This window comes from Rosa chinensis, chromosome 4 (assembly GCF_002994745.2).
Source record: "Rosa chinensis cultivar Old Blush chromosome 4, RchiOBHm-V2, whole genome shotgun sequence".
NCBI lineage: Eukaryota > Viridiplantae > Streptophyta > Magnoliopsida > Rosales > Rosaceae > Rosa > Rosa chinensis.
Window position 1 is genome coordinate 24,065,700 of NC_037091.1, and position 14,579 is coordinate 24,080,278.

The following is a 14,579-nucleotide window of genomic DNA, read 5'->3' on the forward strand; positions in this document are numbered from 1 at the left end:
CACACACAAGAGTATTAACTCCTAAGCAGTAATAACAAGGACGCAAAGGATTGAGAAAACGAACCGTGATAATCTAAGAAGGTGAAGCGGAGATTGAATAAGAGGTGGAGGGTTTCGGCGTCGAGGCCGCCATGAGCTCATATGGGTTAATGACTTTCGGATCGGACAGGAGTGGCTTCGGGTCAGACCAGATCGATCTGGGCTAGGACAGGGAGCTAGGAAAAATGGAAGACGACCTCGCCTTCAATTACTCCAAGCGTGAAGCCCAGAACCTTGAAACATCTAAACCCTCAAGCAGCTCCACTCCGACTTGGAGCGCCAACCAGATCGTCCCTCCCGGCCCGCCGCGACCTCCTCGAAAATTAGTACAAAGCCCTCTGCCACGTCGAGACGCGCTTCCCAGTCTCGCCGGACAAGGACCACATCAACACCGTCACCTTCTTCTGGCACGACACCTTCAAGAACAAGCAGAAGGCCTCGCAGCAGAACATCCACCTTCAGAAGACCGTCGTTCTCTTCAATTTGGGCACCGTCTACAGTAAGATTGGGCTTTCCTACGATCTCCGGTCGCCGTCAGGTCTCTTACGTGTTCATCGCCGCCGCCGGAGATCCATGATGGTGGGGCAGAAGTGATGGTGGTGGTGGGTTCACAATGATTAAAGGAAGGAGGGAGGGAGAGCTGGAAGAAAAGGTTTTTTGAAAAAAAAAAAATGTTCTGCTTTCGGATTCAGAATGAGAAGAGGAGGAAAAGAAAATAGAAAGATAGGAAAAAATAAATATAAAAGAAAAAAGGAGTGAGGGTATAATAGACATTTCACAGTGTAAAAAAATGCCACCTGCATCATGTTCATGGAAAAGCTACAAACTTTCCTTTTTGGAGTAGCGCTACTACACTACTCATGCTTCCTTAAGTTGGCCATATCTTCACCTTCCAACTTCACTGATTAGTATGCTTTGCTTGCCATTCAATCTCAAATCACTTTTGACCCCACCAATACTGTTTTGGGTGGTGGTAGCTGGATCACCAAAACAAGCTTCTGTAATTGGTTTGGGGTCTCTTGCAGTAAACGCAGGCAAAGAGTCACAGTCTTGGACCTTTCCTATATGAATCTCCAAGGCACCATTTCCCCTCATGTTGGCAATCTCTCCTTCCTAGTCTCACTTGATCTCTGCAATAACAGCTTCTTGGGGTTCATACCACATGAAATCAGCCGTTTGCATCGCTTGAGGATACTTGTACTTCAAGGTAACAAGTTGGAAGGAAACATCCCTCCAACTTTACAGCTTTGCCACAAGCTCGAGTCTATATCCCTTTCAATAAACAGATTAAGTTGTCTCATACCTAAAGAGTTGGGTTTCCTTCCCAGGGTTTGTAAATTATATCTCGGTGCAAACAATCTCATAGGTGAAATTCCTTCGTCTCTGGGTAACATTTCAACCTTACAAGAATTAAGTCTGGTTGAAAATGGTCTCACAGGTTCATTCCCTTCGGCTCTACTCAACGTATCTATTCTAGCTCTTATTTCCCTATCTGGCAATTACATGTCAGGTAGTCTTCCTGTAGATCTTTGCCGTAATTGGCCTAATACTTATTACATTTCTCTATCTGACAACAAATTCGGTGGCCAACTAACTTTCGGACTAAGCCGATGTAGAGAGCTTGAGATCTTATCTCTGTCATACAATAATTTTATCGGAAGTATTCCGGGAGAAATTGGGAGTTTACAACATCTTAAAACTCTATTTCTTGGTGTCAATAACCTAACTGGTGTTAGTATAGGTACTTGTATTGTTGGCATTCCCTATACAAAACTACTGAGTCCTATGTTAAGAATTGTACTTGAGAAGAATGGAATTGAAATTCAAGATTGGTGAGCGAGACATGACCCTAACTGACTCCTATGACATTTCAGGTAAGGTTCATTCATTGCATTTTGCATAACTGAGTATTGGGATTGATAGCTGTACTTCAATCCTTTACTAGTCTGTATTGAGTTCTTGCTTGGTACGTTGTCCAGTTGGCTAGTCTTTTAAAGGAAATCCATATCAAGTGTTTTTATTGTGGTTAAGTCTCTGATTTGGACGTGTGCTATCTAGAGCGCATATATATATATATATATATTTTAGTTAAGATAAAATCTTTATTGTGTCTCGTTATCTTTTCAAGATATTTGATTCCTATTACGTATCAATTTGCTTTTAATAGACTTAATCACGCCCTAATTGTTTGAGGGGGAGTTCTATTTTGGCGCATATATAGGCTCTACATTTAGGTCTTGGCTTTGATGCTTTGCACGACAAAAAAGTTATTTGTCGTTGGTTCATTTGTTCCATGTTAAAGTGAATCTACGAGTCAAGAATGCACTCATAAATCATTCATATCATTCTACATGTTCGAATGTCCTATGAGTTCAGTTGGGAATCAAGCATGTTCGAGAATTAAAGATTGAGGTATTCAAGACGAGTGAAGCACATCTAGAAGCTGTAGACAAATTGGTGTGAGGTAGTTCAACCGGGCTAAAGAAGAGTTTAGCTAGAGGTAATCGAGTCTAGAGTTATCCGAGAGGTTATAAGTATACCTTGTAATTTGTTTATGATCTTTTAGTGTTTGCTTGAGCACTTGGCCTTCAAGAGTTAAGGTGTAGACCCCCGTATTCTTTTTATTTTATTTATTGTTCATTTTAATTTGTCGAATAACGTATGAAACCACGTATTCGTATGGTACACAAGTATTCGCGCTTAGGTTAAGACTTTGAGGCCATTTAAAGGATTAAGAAATTTAGAGAAAATCCAATTTGGGTCTAGGAAACTATTTTTAAAAGTATCGAGGCTTAGGACAAGCCCGGAAAATTTTCCCGAAAGGATTCGGTGAAGTGTCGGAGAAATAAGGGTCTTTGGTGTTGTATTTTTGGATTGGGCTTAAGGAAATTAAGAGAAAAATGAAGTTGGAGCAGCCCAAGCCCATTGGCCCAAAAGGAGGGGCAAATTGGACTTTTCACAATTAAAATAGGGGAAGCTATTTAAGCATCTTAACCTCCCAAAAACCCTAGCCTCCCTCTCATTTTCTCCATCTCCTTTCTCTCTCTAACCGAGAGCCTCTCTCTCTAGCCTCCACCGGAAATCGCCGCCACCGCCGGACGCCGCCACCGCGCCGCCGCACCGCCGCCGCCGTCGCCGGAACCCCTCTCCTCACCAAAATTTCCAGATTTTCTCCTCTTCCTTCCCTCTTTCCATTTCTCCAACCAAAATCATGAAATTTAGCCATTTAATCCCCCAAAAACCCTAGAACCCGAAGCTAAAATTGGGGCTTTTGTGATTTCTTCTTTCCAAGCTCAAATCAAGGTATTTTCCATCCTAATCTAGCCTCTATTCCTTCGATCTATACATCTTTCTTCCTAAATCCGAGTTTTTGATTTGGGTTTGTGATTTTGTTTGCATGAACCCGATTTCTCCTTGAACCATCAAGCTAGGCTATGGGTTTGGCAAGGATTTTTGGTAAGGATCTATCCATTCAACCTTATTTTCGAGTTTTTGGTTGAGATGTTGATTATGGACGGATTTGTAGGTGAAGAAGGCCAAGGAGAAGGAATATGATGTGATTTTTGAAGAAGAAAGGGTAAGGAATGGGTTTTGGACAAACCCTAGAATTTTTGGAATTTATTTGGTTGATTTGGTTTTTGTTGAGCTATTGTTGTTGTTGGAAAATTGTGAAAATTAGATGTTTGAGGAGGATTTAATTAGTAGAATTTTATTAGCCTAGTTTTCTAAGTGTTGGAATTTTGTGTTGAATATTTTGGTGAATTGTTGTTGTGTATTTTGGCCAAAAGAAAAAGAAAAGGATGAAGAAAAGGAAATGGCTTTATTTTTGAAAGAAAATAAAGAAAATGAAGAAAAGAGTAAAAAGGAGGTTTTACTGTGGTAAAGTGGTAAAAAGTGAAGAAGGTGAAAGTAGAGGTAAATTCGGTAAAAAGAAGGTAAAAGGTAAAAGTGAAAGTGTGGAGGTAAAAGTAAAAAGGTGAAAAAGGAGAAGTAAGTGGGTAAAGGTAAAAGTAAAATTTTATTTATAATTATTTATTTATTTATTTTTAATAAATAAGAATTATTTACTTATTTATTTTTAATAAATAATAAATAATGGTAAATAAAGGATTACTTGGTCAAAAATCAGAAGTCAAAGTCAAATGTCAAAAGTCAACTCCGAGAGTTGACCATGGTTGACCGACCTCGTAAAATGTGAGGATCGACTCAACTTTGGTCGTTCGGATTGGCGAAAGTTTAGCGGAGCGATAAGGACGTTTTCTTTTTTTTAGAAAGAAGTTAGTTTCCCAAATTGGTAAAGGTTGAAAGAAATTATTGATGGCCTCATTGAAATAAAAAGGATTTAGTATGCGCGATTACTTTAAAGTTGATCATGATGTTTACCTGGATAATTACTTACCAACTAAGTAATGGTTTAGGAAACACGATCGTTAAGAAAGTTTAAGCGGGAAGCAGCAGAGTGTGGAATACGCCGGCATATTCCAGGTAGGGTGAGCTGTCCCTTCCTTGTTAGAGGCTTTTCTATATGTGGAATGCTCTAGTATAATATTATGCTGCCTGCAAGTATGTTTTTGGTTGTTCATTAGTCGATGCCTCGTGATACATGTGTTTTCAGAACTGATAATTGTGGATTGCGAAAACCGAGGCTAGACTTGCATGTTGAGATACTGTACCTATCGTATGTTTATACTTGTGACCTGAAAGTGAATGGGACCTAGACGCATAGATTCCTAGGGATCCCACGGTGTCGATAACCGTGAACCTCCGGAGGGGGCTGTGCTCCTATGTTTGTCGAGGAAAGGTGAGTACAGACAGTGAACCAGTCATAGGAGACTCAGAGCCAGGAAATGGACACTTTCGCTACTTGTAGTCACAAGGACTACATAGTAGTTGGCTGGTTCTCGAACTCAGGACGAACCAGGTCGGTCACCGATTTATTTTGGTTTAGTGGGCAGGTAAGTATCTCGGAGCTCCAAATTGTGTGAAGCATGCTGCATATGATTTCCTGAAACGAAACAACTATGATTGTTTTTGTTTGCATTTGTTTTACTTGATTTTACAAATGCGCGCAACCTATATTCTAGTAGCTATGTTTTACCTATTAGATTTCAAACCTAACTAAGGTTGGGTCGGCCCCTATTGGGCTAGCGAGGACGAAATGCTCACCCCTACATTTCAGGTTACAACGAGGTCATTCCGGACGATTTGGATTAGAAGTGGGTCGTTGGCCGAGTCCGTGTGTTGCTGTTCCTGTTGCTTGAAGCTCTTCCCATTTGGTACTCTATCGATTTTCTAGCTTCTCTTTCTATGTTGAACTCTGTGAGGTCCGCCTACCTGGGAGCGCGCCTCACCCCTTGTTTTATTGTTATTGTTGAACTCCTTTCATTTCGGTTATGATGTAAGCCCTAAGGCATCACAGTGCACTTGCCCACTTTATTTTGTTGCTTTTCCAGACTTGTTGATTTAAATGTTGGGTTGTTGACTTAAAGTCCTTTCTTAAAAGTTTTCTTGGTTTCCCTTTTTCTAAAAATTGTGTTTTCAAAAGGCCTTGTAGTATTAAGTTGGTAGGTCCACGGTACGTCTACTACGTATCGAGCTCCTATTGGCTTAATATTACGGCGCTGTGGTATACCCATTCGGGTCGCCACATAAGGCCCCGCAGTTGTTTACCTCACGTTGAGGGTTTTACTGCGTAAACAATCTTTGTGTTTTTGTTCTCTGTTCTTGTTCTTTGTGCACATGTTAATTTCATTTATTGTGTTCTCATTGGTTAGGGATAGCAAGCCTTTTTCAATCCCTCAGAAATCTTCAGAAAATTGAGCGCATTTAGGAGTGACTTGCCTATTCACCCCCCTTCCCCCCCTCTAGGCCATTCTAGTACTTTCATTTGGCATCAGAGCAAGTCACTAGTCTTTCTAGTGAGATCCGTGGGTAGCCTAGAATGGATAATGATAGAGGGCGTTCGGGGTCTATTAATTGTCCACCCTATTTTAATGGGGAAGACTATGCTCAGTGGAAAACCATGAGGATGAGCACATCTGGAATATTGTTGAAACCGGGTGGGAACTTCCCACAAAGAAAATTGAGTCGAAGGCTACTGAGAGTTCTGCCATTGTAACAGAACTCAAGCCAAGGGGTGAGTGGTCAGCAAGTGAGGTGTGTGATTATAACAATGATGTTAAAGCACGACATAGCTTGTATACAGCTCTTTCTAAGAAAGAAGGGAAGCATATTGGGACTTGCAAGACTGCAAAGAAGGCTTGGGATCTTCTCCAAATGACATATGAGGGTAATAAGAGAGTTAGAGCTCAAAAACTAACTCTTGAATTTGAAAACATGTTCATGAGAGAGGATGAATCAATTGATGACTTCCACTCTAGGCTAATAAATGTGACAAATGAATGTGAGAGCCTTGGTGATCCTATTGATGAACATAGAATTGTGAAAAAGTTTCTTAGATCCCTGCCAGCAAGTGTTTTGTCCAAACAAACTGCCATTGAAGAAGTTCAAGACTTAGAAACTTATTCCTTAGATGAACTGCTTGGAAATCTTCAAACCTTTGAAATGAAGATTAAGCTAGTTAAAAAGAAAAAGGAAAATGACTTAGAGTTTACTTCTAAGGACTTTGCTCTTCTTTCTAAACATTACAAAAAGTTTCTTAGGGCTGGAAATTCCTTTCAAGAAGTCAAGAACTCATTAGGATCAAGTTCTAGAAAAAATTCTTTTAGTAGAAATCCTAAATGTTTTGAGTGTCATGGTTTTGGGCATCTTGCTATTGATTGTGGGAATAGGAAGTATAAAGCTCGCACAAGTAAAGCCATGAAATCTACTTGGAGTGATTCTGAGAATGACGAACAAAACTTTGCCTTGACTGCTACTCTTCATTCTACTTCCTCAAGTGATTCTGACGATGATGAGCATAAGGATGAACAGATGGCAGATAAGTATGAGGCAATAAGCATGGCTTCATCTAAAATGATCAAAATTAATGAAGAACTGAACAAAAAATTGATTCTAGCTGAAAAAGAAAAGAATGGGATTGCTGAGAGTCGCAATCCCATACATAAAATTGGGAGATTGAGAAAGCTGCTTATATATGTTGACCGTCTCAAGACTTTACAAGAAAACTTAGATGCTCAAGTTAGTCTTGTGAACTCTCTGTCCTCTGAAAAATTGAGTTTAGAGCATTCCTTGAAAGAGTCACAAGAGAGGTTCTCAAAATTTTCTATAGGTTCTGAGAAAGTTTCAAAAATGATTGGGATTGGAAAAACTGAAGGGGACAAAAAAGGGTTGGGATACTCCTCTTGCATAGCTTCCAAAGAGTCCAAGTCCATTAAGTTTGTGAAGGAAACCATGGTTCCTAAAATTGGAAACTCTTCAAACTAGAGAAGATTCACTCCTGTTTGTCATCATTATGGGATACCTGGTCACATCAGACCTAAGTGTAATAAGCTTAGGAGAACATTTTCAAAGTTTGGATATCCCCAAAGAAGAATGCAAAATCGGTTTCTTGAAGCAAAACTGAAAGACCACATGAGAGAAGTTAACCGGATTGCAAACATAATTGCAATCCCTGTGTCATATGTGCCTAAAATGAAACAGATCTGGATAAGAAAGGATGCTCATCATCCTACGTTTGCTTGTACCAGAGATTCAACACTTTGCACTTGTGATAGGGAAAATCATGTTTCCTTTGTTCATGTAGAGTAGGTGTCTGCATTTGTGTTTTTGGTTTTATTTCTTTTGTTTCTGGGACTACTACTACTACTTCAATCCTTGCTTTTAGTTTTTTCTCATTTTTGAATTTTATCTATTGTGTCGATCATAGTTTTTTATATTTTGGGTCATTGTTGCTTGGTCTTTTTATATATATATAAAGAAAAAAATAATTTGAATTGTTCTCTGCATTAAATTATTCTTGCATGCATTCATTTTTCTTTTGTTGTAGTTTGCATTTGTTGAGGGGGAGTTTGGTTGAAAGAATTATCATTGTTTCTTTCTAACATACATATTGATCCAGCTATACCATATCATGCTTCAAGGATATTGTTCTTTGATTGTTGAGATTCCAGGTTTAGAATGGACATTGTCAAAGAAATCTTTTTTGCATCATGGTCACTGATGATAAGATTGACCGATATTTGTTGGCAACGACTTTAAGCATACATAGAACCATGATATAGTGCCAATTGAGAAAATCATATTGCTGGTAGGAGCTGCTGCACTCAAATGAGAGGAATGAAGTATAATCTTCATGCCTATGGAATACACTAAGGTAAGTTTTCTATCTCTTGTGCTACTCAAGTGTGACTTCATCTCTAAGAATTTAGTTCAGCTTTCACTCATAATATGCAATGATGCATGATATCATTTTATTCACAATCTTTGTCTGAACTAATACTTTTTGCTCTTCTTGCTTATTGAAAATTGTTGGATAATTTGTTCATTGAAACTCCTTGATAATTCTTGTTATGAATCACTTGCAGTTTCTTATGGATGTGCTAAAAATTTGAAATTCTCCCTAAAATATGAACAATGTTTGCATTTGCATATTTATTGTGTGAAACATGTAATTTAGTTGAGTTGCATTGTATTTGATTTCCAGTTTAGGGATTGCATGCATGTGTTCAATCCCTATGATGGTTGTGTGAAGAAATTGAACTTAGATTGAAGCGATTGACTCATAATTTCATGCTCTTTGTTATTACAATGAAAAGTGACCAGATTATGTTAGACTTGCCAGTCTAGGGGTTTGGCATGAACTAAGATCCGTTGCTTACTCTTGCACTTTGATTTCTTCACATGCACACTTGTATCTCTTGTGGGAATAACACCTTGTTAAAGTTTGTCTAAGCTTGAGTTTTACAAATCCGGAGTCAATATCATTTGTGTGGTTACCTTAACTCCTTACAAAATGAGGAATCTTCCATGAAGGAGCTTGGCCAAGTTATTCCCAAAGTAAACAGGCCTCGATCGTGACGAACGATATGAGGATTGGGAAACAGGAATGGTTTGGTCCCCCGGTGGTTATTTGTTCTTATAGCTGAGTGACTCGAGTTGATAAGTCCTTGGGGTATCCTTGCTATACTTAGTTCCTTAAGATCAACTGGTCTGAGAGCCACTGGCGTAAAACTCACTACATGGGTCACTAAGTTTGCATTCTATAAAATATATATATATATATATATATATAAATGTTGTAAATGATAATGACTATTCATGCAATAAGTATTGCTTAATGTATGCGATTGACAGACTCGTAATGTATGCGATTGACATACTTGAATGTGCGATTGATTAGTATAGCTATTATGTATTTCCTTTTGTATACATAATGTAACACTATATAAACCTCATGGTGAGATGAATACAATACAATACAATTTTTCAATTCTCTACAACACATTATCAGCACGATACTCTAACCCAAGCCCTAGCCAGGAAAAAAAACCCTAACACCCGAAATTTCTTTCACCAAAAACTGCCGTAAGCTCCTAGCCCTTGCTAGCCATACCGTGCGCTACTCCTGCAGCCTCCTACTGCCCCTGCAGTATCGTCGCACGCCTGCTGCCCCTGATGCACAGCAGCACGCTAGTTCCTGTGCAGATCAGCCTGTTTGCACTCCCCGAACGTCTTGATAGGGACCTCAGATCAAAATCCTTCCTTCATCAAAGTTGTTAGTCTCCGCCTCTTCTATCTGACCTCCAAATTTCAACCGTATTGGAGTCGTTTTGAGATATGTACACCATTCGAAGTGGGAGCTATTCAGAAGCGAATCTGCTCCGAATTCAACAAGTAAGTTTTAAAGATTAAAGTTCCTGCTTTCTTGTCTTTTAAATTCCTTTATTTTCTGCAGGATTTTCAATATATGAACATGGGTTCGATTATTTAATAAAGCGGAATTGTGGGGATTCACACTTAATGAACTAAGAGTGTTCGTATGAACTAAGAGTGTTCATAATGCTCGGACTAAGAGCGTCCGTAAGCATCAAATTGTGACCATATTAAAACATTATTGTTTGGTCTAATCCAAAAGAGATTCTTGGAAATTGTTTTCTTGGTAGCATAGCTCGGAAATCTTATTATTTTAGTTTTCGTGGAAGTTTAGCTCCGAAACTAATATATCTTCTCTTCTTATTTTCAGGATGTCGAATGAACCTAGACTCGACTTTCCCATGCTTGACTCAACAGGCTCGGATTACCACAGTTGGGTAACCGATGTTGAGAACCACCTCACTTCAAAGGGAATATTACCCATAATCCAAGCACCTAACCCGGATCATGTGTTCGTGCGAACACCTACAAAGCATGCTCAAGCAGTTATCTGGATGCGACGCCATATGAACAAGGCACTTAGATTGGAGTATATGTCGATCAAGGATGCAAGAGAGCTATGGGTATCACTAGAAGAGCGCTTTGGCAATGTCCAAGATTCCCTCCTCCCTGACTTGAAGGTTCAATGGAACAATCTGCGCTTTGCTGATTTCAAGTCTATTGCTGAATATAATTCAGAAGCTCTTCACCTAATGTCTATAGAGCAACCTGTCATAGAGCAAGAGCTAATTGAGAAAACTCTCTCCACCTTCCCCGTTTCAGCCATTGTGGTATCAAAGTAATACCGCACTGAAGTCAATGCTGGACGGATCACGAGGTTTCATCAGCTTATCAATCTCATATCTGTAGCCGAGAAACATGATAACATACTCGTGAGGAATTATAATTCAAGGCCTATTGGAACTAAGAGCGTTCATGAGGCGAATTATAATGCACCCAAAAGAAGAAGAAGATAGTGGAGATGTCAATCTCACCATAGAAGACTTCAAAGCTGACAATGAAGTGCACAAGGATGCCGCAGACTTTGATTAGAATAGTCATTTTATTTTCTAAGAATTTTTGTAATGGCAATATGCCTTAGTCAATAAATGACAATTGTCTTAAACTCTTTCTTATGTGGTGCACCCAATGAAATATGATGTCTAGGAAAGTCATTGAGATTAATAGTACTTAAGAGAGCCTCGCTCCACCAACATCTCTCGACTTTCCTGGTCATATTTGATTGGAGTTACCAAATGGATAGAGTGACTATAATGTGTCTTAGTTTGATTTTATTTTGGATTAGAATTTTTGGGACCTTTGATGTAATCATTGGCTATCTTTATTAATAAAGTATTGTATTATTATTCGATGTCATAGATATGTTTTAATTCCTAACTTTATTATTTTTCAGTATGTTTCCTGGAGAGTTGTAATGCCTTGTTGATAGTGGCACCACGCATACTATATTGCGACATAGGCAACTATTTCTATGGATGACGCCTAGTCGATCTTATGTGACTACGATGGCTGGACCATCGCAATTGATTCATGGTCGAGGGCCAGCTCAATTTATGTTGCCAAATGGCACAAGTATTAATGTCACCGAAGCTCTATATGCTCCTAGGGCTGGAAGAACCCTATTGAGTTTTAAAGATATAAGAGCCAATGGTTTTCATGTGGAAATACATTGTGAGAATGGACAAGAGTTCCTTTGCATCAACTCTAATGACTATGGACATAAACGAGTATTAGAGAAACTTATGTGTCACTCTAGTGGGTTGTATGCAACCACTATTCGAATTATTGAATCCAACCGTGTCATGAGAGATGACTTATGGGATTCTGACACATATAGGCTTTGGCATGACCGTTTGGGACACCCAGGTCATGATATGATGATCCGTATATTAAAGACTTCACACAGACATCCATTTTTCAAAACGAAAAGAAGTCAGAACCAAAATTCGATCCAAGGTAGGGTTGGCGCCGCCTACCCCCTGCGGCCCAAAAGTGGTATTGACGCCACCAATACCTCCTTGGTTCCTTTTTCTACTTCTAAAGTCAATTGTGACTTCGTGGCTCAACCAGATACTTCCCTGGTTGCTTCTAAAGCCCATCTTTCGTTTTGCAAAGCCTGCTCTTTAGAAAAATTAGGATCGAGACCATCACTAATAGAGAAAACTCATTCAGGGATGAAATCGTTTTGTCTCCAAAAGATGAGAATTTGTCCCCCAAAAAAATTTGAGACAGAACCACTTTGTGGCTAAAGTCGTCTCCTGTTAATGCTCAAATCCGACGGTAGCCGATTCCTTGCTTAACGCGGGACTGGTGGGCGGACCGCTACTCTTAGGATTAGGTGACTCCTGCTGCTGCAACACGATAGACAGGGCGTTAGAGGGAGACCGCGTTGGGCGGTCTTCACTTCTCCGATGCCTAAGTCAGTCACTGTATATGCGCAGCATAACAATAAATGAGTAGTAATTGCGTAATTAATGAGGAGAGAGGAGAGAACCTTTTATAGGTGAGGAAGAGGTTGAACTTCTTCTTGTTTCCGATGTGGGACTGATGTGCTCCGATTCCCAGCATCTGGAGCTTCTGCTGCTATCTTGATGCGGCGCGTGGCGGCGCGTCAGCGGTGATCTGGGGGCTATCCAGGGCTCGAGCGGTAGCCCGCCTGGCCGTGACTTCGCAGGTCATCCCCTTGGTGAGAGTCGGTACCTCTGGCGGTACCATGAGTGTGGCTCATTATAGCTAATTATGCTAGTTCTAGCACATGTAGGTACATCTCCTAATCCTCGTCCCTAATTGTTTAAGGCAACGGCCAATAATTTCCGTCTCCTAATTTATTTGGAGAAGAAATTAAAATTATCCCGCATTCAATGAAATTTCATCCCCATTCTCATTGAGCATTGAGCATTGAGAGACTGGCGGGAAAATCAACTAAAATGGCGCCAATGAGAAGAATAAGGGACGAACTCACTTCGTCTCCTTTTATTTTCAGATTAAATTTTTTTTTTTCAAATTTAATGGCGCCAATTAGAATAGAAAACGAAACTCATTCTGTCTCCTTTAATTCTCAAATTTTACATTATTTTCAAATTTAATTATAATTTTCAATAAATTATTGAATGATAGTAAGCACCTATTATAAAAATAGAATTTTTTCTGACCAAAAATTCAAATTTATTATGGGTCCAAGCAAATGGCTTTTAACCATTTACATCTCCTCCGACACTATCCGATACGATTGATATAGAAAGAAACGATGCAAATTGATCTTAATCCCAACCAAACCGACTGATGGAGAGAGAAGATTTATAATTGAAGCTTTCACTCTGTAGTAAATCAAAATTTTCTCCATCGAAGTTGTGCATTTGTGGCCAACCATGAGCTTCAACTCATGACGAGGGAAGGAAGAAAACAGGTTCCAATGAGAGAGAGGATGAGACCAGAAGGATCGCCACCTAACTACCCACGAGATCCAGAAGATTTCGATCAAAAACCCTACGCCCCAATTTCCCCTAGTTTCCTCGACTCTCTGCGCATGTAGCGTGTTCTGTTCGGTACACCTCTTTTTCAAGAGATTTTTATCCCGATTACCTTCAATAAAAGATGAAAAGATATGTTTATTTAATTTTTTTTATTTGTAATTTTACTTGTTTGTCCTTTTTCATTCACATAGTTCTCCTAGTATCTTTATAGAGGGTATTTATGTAAAAAACTCTGTTTTGGCTAGCAAATCTTTTTATTTTAATAGATAAAATAATTAAAATAAAAGAATCATAAAAGAATCATAATACGCTAAACTCTTTTCATATAGAAGATGATCTAGATTCCAGATTATCAAAAAAGTTCTTTCAGGTTCTTAGTAGCAGTCAGCAATACAATAGTCTTCTAATTGCGCCTCTAACCTTACTACGACATCAACAAACAAAAATTAGGAGCACCAAAATTGAAAGAAAAAAAAAAGATTGAAATTATGCAACATTAGAAACCCTAATTTGACATTTAGGGTACTAAATGAGAAATGAGAAACTAACAGAGTCAAGATAGATGAGGGAGATTGCATGACAGAGGCACCGTTGCTGGGAGGTATTGGTGTTCAAAGGTTCGTATGGGGAAGTCGCAGAGCAGTGATCGTCGAATAGTTCGAAGAGCTGAGACTAGGAGAGAAGAAAAATAAATGGAGAGCCTATTTACATGTGAGATCGAAACTACATCATTTCAATGTCAATCAGTCGCTATACACTATTTATTTTTGCCAAACATGCCTAGATGAAAATAAAAAAAAAAAAAAAAATACCGCCAACAAAATTAGGGAAGAAATTTTTCGCCCCTAATTCTTTTCGTCCAAAATTTGAAATTTTGCTCAACTAACTACTTAAATTTTACCAGTTATTTGCAAAATCTAAAAAGTATAGGAGACTAAATTAAATTTCATCCCCAATTAGATTTTGGGACATATATTATTTATCTCTAATTGAAACTTATTTGTCTCTAAATAGCGTCAAAACTTTTAGAGACGAAATAATTTTTTCGTCTCTAATCATGTGTTTGAGGGACAAAAAATTGGTTTGTCCCGAAAAAATTTGTCTCCAAATGGGTTTTCTCTAGTAGTGCATCTTATGCAAAGGACGCTAAGGAAAATATTCCATTCTTACAAAGAATCGAAGGTGATATTTATGGACCTATTCAACCAACTTGCGGACCATTTAGATATTTTA

General features: G+C 38.9%; 1 protein-coding gene and 1 long non-coding RNA gene across 2 annotated transcripts; both read left to right on the top strand.

Moving 5' to 3' along the window:
• Positions 1 to 3,594: 3,594 nt before the first annotated feature.
• LOC112200321 lies at positions 3,595 to 5,493 on the top strand. Its single transcript, XR_002936277.2, has 3 exons — positions 3,595 to 3,616; positions 4,458 to 4,524; positions 5,219 to 5,493. It is a non-coding gene; the product is annotated as an uncharacterized LOC112200321 (long non-coding RNA).
• Positions 5,494 to 5,980: 487 nt separating this feature from the next.
• Positions 5,981 to 7,425, top strand: LOC112199025. The gene is made up of 2 exons (XM_024340092.1): positions 5,981 to 6,098; positions 6,161 to 7,425. Exons 1-2 carry the CDS (start codon positions 5,981 to 5,983, stop codon positions 7,423 to 7,425), a joined length of 1,383 nt encoding a protein of 460 aa, XP_024195860.1.
• The last annotated feature ends 7,154 nt before the right edge of the window (positions 7,426 to 14,579 follow it).